The following is a 5,131-nucleotide window of genomic DNA, read 5'->3' as shown; positions in this document are numbered from 1 at the left end:
AAAAAAAAAAAAAAAAAAAATTAAAAAAAAAATATCATAGCCTAATAAGAGAGTTCCCTGAATAGTCTCTCTTTTTTTCTTTTTGAGACACAGTCTCAGTCTGTCACCCAGGCTGGAGTGCAGTGGCATGATGTTGGCTCACTGTAACTTCCAACTGCTGGGCTCAGGAGATCCTCTCACCTCAGCCTCCTGAGTAGCTGGGACTATAGCATGTGCCAATGCGCCCGGCTAATTTTTTGTATTTGTTGTAGATATGGGGTTTGGTCTTGAACTCTTGGACTCAAGTGATCCGCCCATCCTAGCCTCCCAAAGTGCTGGGATTACCGGTGTGAGCCACCATGCTTGGCTGGAATTTCCTACTTTTTAAAGGCTGAATAGTATTCCACTGTGTATATATACCATATTTTCTTTTTCATCGACACATAATAATAGTACATATTTATGGGGTACCTGTGCTATTTTGACTCATGCATACAGTGTACAATGATAAAACCAAGATAACTGGGATATCCACTATCTCAAACATTTACCATTTTTTTGTATTGGAAACATATCAAATCTCTTCTGGCTATTTTGAAATATACAATAAATTATTAACTATAGTAACCCTACTGTGGAACTGAATACTAGAACTTATTCATTCAATCTTGACTGTATTTTTGTATCCATTAACCAACCTCTTTATGCGTCCTGTCCCTCTACCCTTCCCAGCCTTTGGTAACCATCATTCTACTCTCTACTTCCATGAGATCCATGTTTTTAGCTGCCACATGAGTGAGCATGCAATATTTGTCTTTCTGTGCCGACTTATTTCACTTAACATAATGTCCTCAGGGTTCATCCATGTTGCTGCAGATGACAGGATTTCATTCTCTTTTGTGGCTGAATACTGTTCCATTGTGTATATACACACATTTTCTTTTTTAGATTGAGTCTTGCTCTGTTGCCCAGTTTGGAGTGCAGTGGTGTGATCTCAGCTCACTGCAATCTCTGTGTCTTAGGCTCCAGCAATCCTCCCATCTCAGCTTCCCAAGTAGCTAAGACTACAAGTGCATGCCACCATGCCCAGCTAATTTTTGTATTTTGAGCCACCGCACCCAGCCTATATACACATTTTCTTTTTTTTATTTGAGACGAAGTCTCACTCTGTCACCCACATTGGAGTGCAGTGGCGTGATCTTGGCTCACTGCAACCTCTGCCTCCGGGGTTCAAATGAATTTCGTGCTTCAGCCTCCTGAGTAGCTGAGACTACAGGCACCCGCCACCATGCCCAGCTAATTTTTGTATTTTTAGTAGAGACAGGGTTTCACCATGTTGGCCAGGCTGGTCTCAAACTCCTGACCTCATGTGATCCGCCCACTTCGGCCTCCCGAAGTGCTGAGATCACAGGCATTAGGCACTGTGCCCGGCCTACGTTTTCTTTTCTTTCTATTGTTTTTGAGACAGAGTTTCACTCTTGTTGCCCAGGCTGGAGTGTGATGGCACAATCTCAGCTCACCACAACCTCTGCCTCCCAGGTTCAAGGGATTCTCCTGACTCAGCCTCCTGAGTAGCTGGGATTACAGGCATGTGCCACCACACCCAGCTAATTTTGTTTTTTTAGTAAAGACGGGGTTTCTCCATGTTGGTCAGGCTGTTCTCGAACTCCCAACCTCAGGTGATCTGCCTGCCTTGGCCTCCCAAAGTGCTGGGATTAGAGGCGTGAGCCACCGCTCAGGGACTGTGGGGACAACTGGTTTAGGAGTCTTGACAGAGGACCTATTTGTCCTGCTCCTAGTGGTCTGAGATGTGGGCTTGGGGTGACAGGTTGGTCTGTGGAGGTGGAAGGGTGGAGCTCAAGGGCTGTGGGCACAACTGTTTCAGGGGTCTTGACAGAGGATCTATTTTTTCTTCTCCTAGTAGCCTGAGATGTGGGCTCAGAGGCGACAGGCTGGTCTGTGGAGGTGGAAGGCTGGAGCTCAGTGACTGTGGGCACAACTGGTTCAGGGGTCTTGACAGAGGACCTATTTGTCCTGCTCCTAGTGGCCTGAGATGTGGGCTTGGGGGTGACTGGCTGGGCTGTGGAGGTGGAAGGGTGGGGCTCAGGGGCAGCAGAGGTAGCTGGAAAGGGTGTCATCCTAGAGGACTTCCGAGTTATGATTTTAGGCTTTGGGTGGAAAGGCTCCAGCTCTGAGGACAAGGGAGTCTCTGGAGCTTCCTGACTCCTATCCTGCTCGGTCTTACGAATGGTTGGCTCGATAGAAGGTGAAAGGGGAGGAAGAAGGGGCTGAGGTGCAAGATGTTTCTGGCTCTGAGAGTTAAGGGGCTTTTGGGGTGGGGCTGAGGCTTCAGGCACTGTAGGAGGCAGACAAGCATCTGGAGATTCCTGATCGCCCTAGGGAGAAACAGAAGCAAGTGAGGGGGAGGAGGTGGAGAAAAGTGATAGAACTTGGATACTGTTCTTGATACTTGTTTATGGTTAGACAGGCTTACTGGATTTCGCCCAGGCGTGGTGGCTCACAGCTATAATCCCAGCACCTTGGGAGGCCAAGGCGGGTGGATCACGAGGTCAGGAGTTCAAGACCAGCCTGGCCAACATAGTGAAACCCCATCTCTACTAAAAATACAAAAAAAATTAGCCGGGTGTGTTGGCAGGTGCCTGTAGTCAGCTACTTGGGAGGCTGAGGCAGGAGAATCACTTGAACCTGGGAGGCAGAGATTGTAGTGAGCCAAGATCGCGCCACTGCACTCCAGCCTGGGTGACAGAGTGAGCCTCTATCTCAAAAAAACACACAAAAATTAGCTGGGCGTGGTGACACGCACATGTAGTCCCAGCTACTTGGGAGGCTGCAGCAGGAGAATCGCTTGAACCCGGGAGACGGAGGTTGCAGTGAGCCAAGATCACGCCACTGCACACTCCAGTCAGGGTGACAGAGAGAGACTCTGTCTCAAAAAAGAACAAAAACAAAACAAAAAATATGCTCACTGGATTTCCCTTTCTGTCTATGATCTCTCCTCCATTAGAATGGGATATACCTGGGAAGCTACCTTTTCCCCATGGACCTGTCTCCATAATGCTACTATAGTGTTCTCCACACATGGATGATGGTAATGAAAAGAATGGCTGGGGCAAAGAAAGAAGAAACACGAAGGGTCTTTCTTTTGAGTCAGGTAGGAGGTATAACTTGGGAAACAGATATGGAAAACAATGGGTGCCGAGGATAAGGGAATAGAAGCCAATCAAGGAGTGATAAAAATGGAAGAAAACTGAATAATGAGAAAGGAATAGATTAAAGTGAGGCTAGGTGAAGGAGTGTTGGAGAGGATATAGAGATGACTTGTGGAGTAGGAGGCAGAAAAAGCAGCTCTCACCCTGGAAGCTTTCTCAGCAGCTCTGATCCTAGAAGCCTTCTCAGTGGGTGGCATCTTACAATTCAGGAGGCCTAGACAGAAAATAAACACAAAGGTGGCTGAGTTCCAAGCAGCTGGTTGCCCAGGGGTTGATTATTATGAGGCCTGTGCATCACCTTGAGTTCCCCTCTGCCTTCACTTACCTTTCTGATGCCTCCTGGGGCTCACTGGGGATCCCCTTCCACCTGACTGGCTCCCAGAAGGTACGGGGGCTGAGGTAGGTCCCGGAAGGTCCCCCGCCCCCACCCCAGGCTCTGGTGTTGGGCTGGAGGCCTGCCCTTTCTGGTCCTGGCTTCCTCCCTCTGGCTCCCCTCTCTGTGCGTCTCTCTCCAGGATCACTTTGGGCACCTTCTCTTCTAACTCAGCGGGCTCACACTCTCTGTCTGCTACTGGTCTCTCTACTTCTCTCTCAAATGCTTTGCTTGGAATGGTCTGCTTCTGTACTTGTTTCTCTTGTATTTCCTCGGATGTCTCAATTTCTACCTTCAAACTCTCCCTATCTCTTTCAGGACTTGCACTTTCCCCATTTTTGTCAGATTCTTGTCTCTGGGTGTCTCTAGCTAACAATTGTTTTTGTTCTGTGTCCTGTATCCCCCTGGTTAATTGTTCCTCTCCTGTCACATCTGTCTGTCTTTCCGGTAGCAGTTTCTCAGTTTCTCTCTCCAGTGGCCCTCTCTCAGGGCCCACCCTCTCTGCTGTTTCTTTTGGTATAACCATGCCTTTATCCACAGTCTGCCTCCCTCTGCCTTGAATCCCCATTGGCTCTGTGTGAACTGGGCTCTCTGGATGTTGGTCTCCTGGTATTGCCCTAGGTGGAGACAGGCAAGGTCCATAGGCCTCAAGGTGGGTGTCAAAAGGCTGGGTCTCAGAGTCCTCAGACTCTCTCAGACAGAATGGCTGTGTAGCCAGGACCTCCCATGGTTCATCTAGGGTACCTGGAAGGGAGGAAGGAAGAGAGAGAGAGGGGGAGAGAGAGAGAAGAAGGAGAGGAGGAGGGAAAGGGAAGTACAGGTTGACATAATAAATATGATGAGAAAGGATTTAGATAAACTCATAAATAATAAATCTGAACAGGTTATTAAAGGAAAGCTGGGAATAAGAGTGGTAGTTATAACATTTAACGTTTGTCTCAAAAAGGTCATAGCCTTGGGTGGGCATGGTGGCTCAGACATGTAATCCCAGCACTTTGGGAGGCCAAGACATGAGGATTGCTTGAGGTCAGGAGTTTGAGACTAGCCTGGACAACAGGCAAAACCCCATCTCTACAAAAAATACAAAAAAATTAGCCAGGTGTGGGGGCAGGGACCTGTAGTCCTGTAGTCTCAGCTACCCAGGAGGTTGAGGTGGAAGAACTATTTGAACCCCAGAAGTCAAGACTGTAGTGAGCTGCGATCATACCACTGCACTTCAGCCTGAGTGACAGAGACCCTGTCTCAAAAAAATTAAAAAAAAATTAAAAGGCCGGGCGCGGTGGCTCAAGCCTGTAATCCCAGCACTTTGGGAGGCCGAGACGGGCGGATAACGAGGTCAGGAGATCGAGACCATCCTGGCTAACACGGTGAAACCCCGTCTCTACTAAAATACAAAAAAAATTAGCCGGGCGAAGTGGCGGGCGCCTGTAGTCCCAGCTACTCGGGGGGCTGAGGCAGGAGAATGGCGTAAACCCGGGAGGCGGAGCTTGCAGTGAGCAGAGATCCGGCCACTGCACTCCAGCCCCGGCGACAGAGTGAGACTCTGCCT

At 48.7% G+C, this 5,131-nt stretch overlaps 1 protein-coding gene across 1 annotated transcript in view; it reads right to left on the bottom strand.

The window, feature by feature from the left end:
* The window catches only part of MDC1 (mediator of DNA damage checkpoint 1), a 25,274-nt gene that overhangs the window by 9,963 nt on the left and 10,180 nt on the right, over window positions 1–5,131 (bottom strand). Inside the window, 4 exon segments of the mRNA XM_017862809.1 lie at window positions 1,729–1,802; window positions 1,805–2,375; window positions 3,353–3,423; window positions 3,535–4,326. Of these exon segments, the coding sequence (XP_017718298.1) occupies window positions 1,729–1,802; window positions 1,805–2,375; window positions 3,353–3,423; window positions 3,535–4,326 (1,508 nt within the window).

Source organism: Rhinopithecus bieti, unplaced genomic scaffold, assembly GCF_001698545.2.
Source record: "Rhinopithecus bieti isolate Rb0 unplaced genomic scaffold, ASM169854v2 scaffold_64503, whole genome shotgun sequence".
Lineage (NCBI taxonomy): Eukaryota > Metazoa > Chordata > Mammalia > Primates > Cercopithecidae > Rhinopithecus > Rhinopithecus bieti.
Note: the sequence above shows the minus strand (reverse complement) of the source record. Positions and strands in the feature narration are given on the sequence as shown.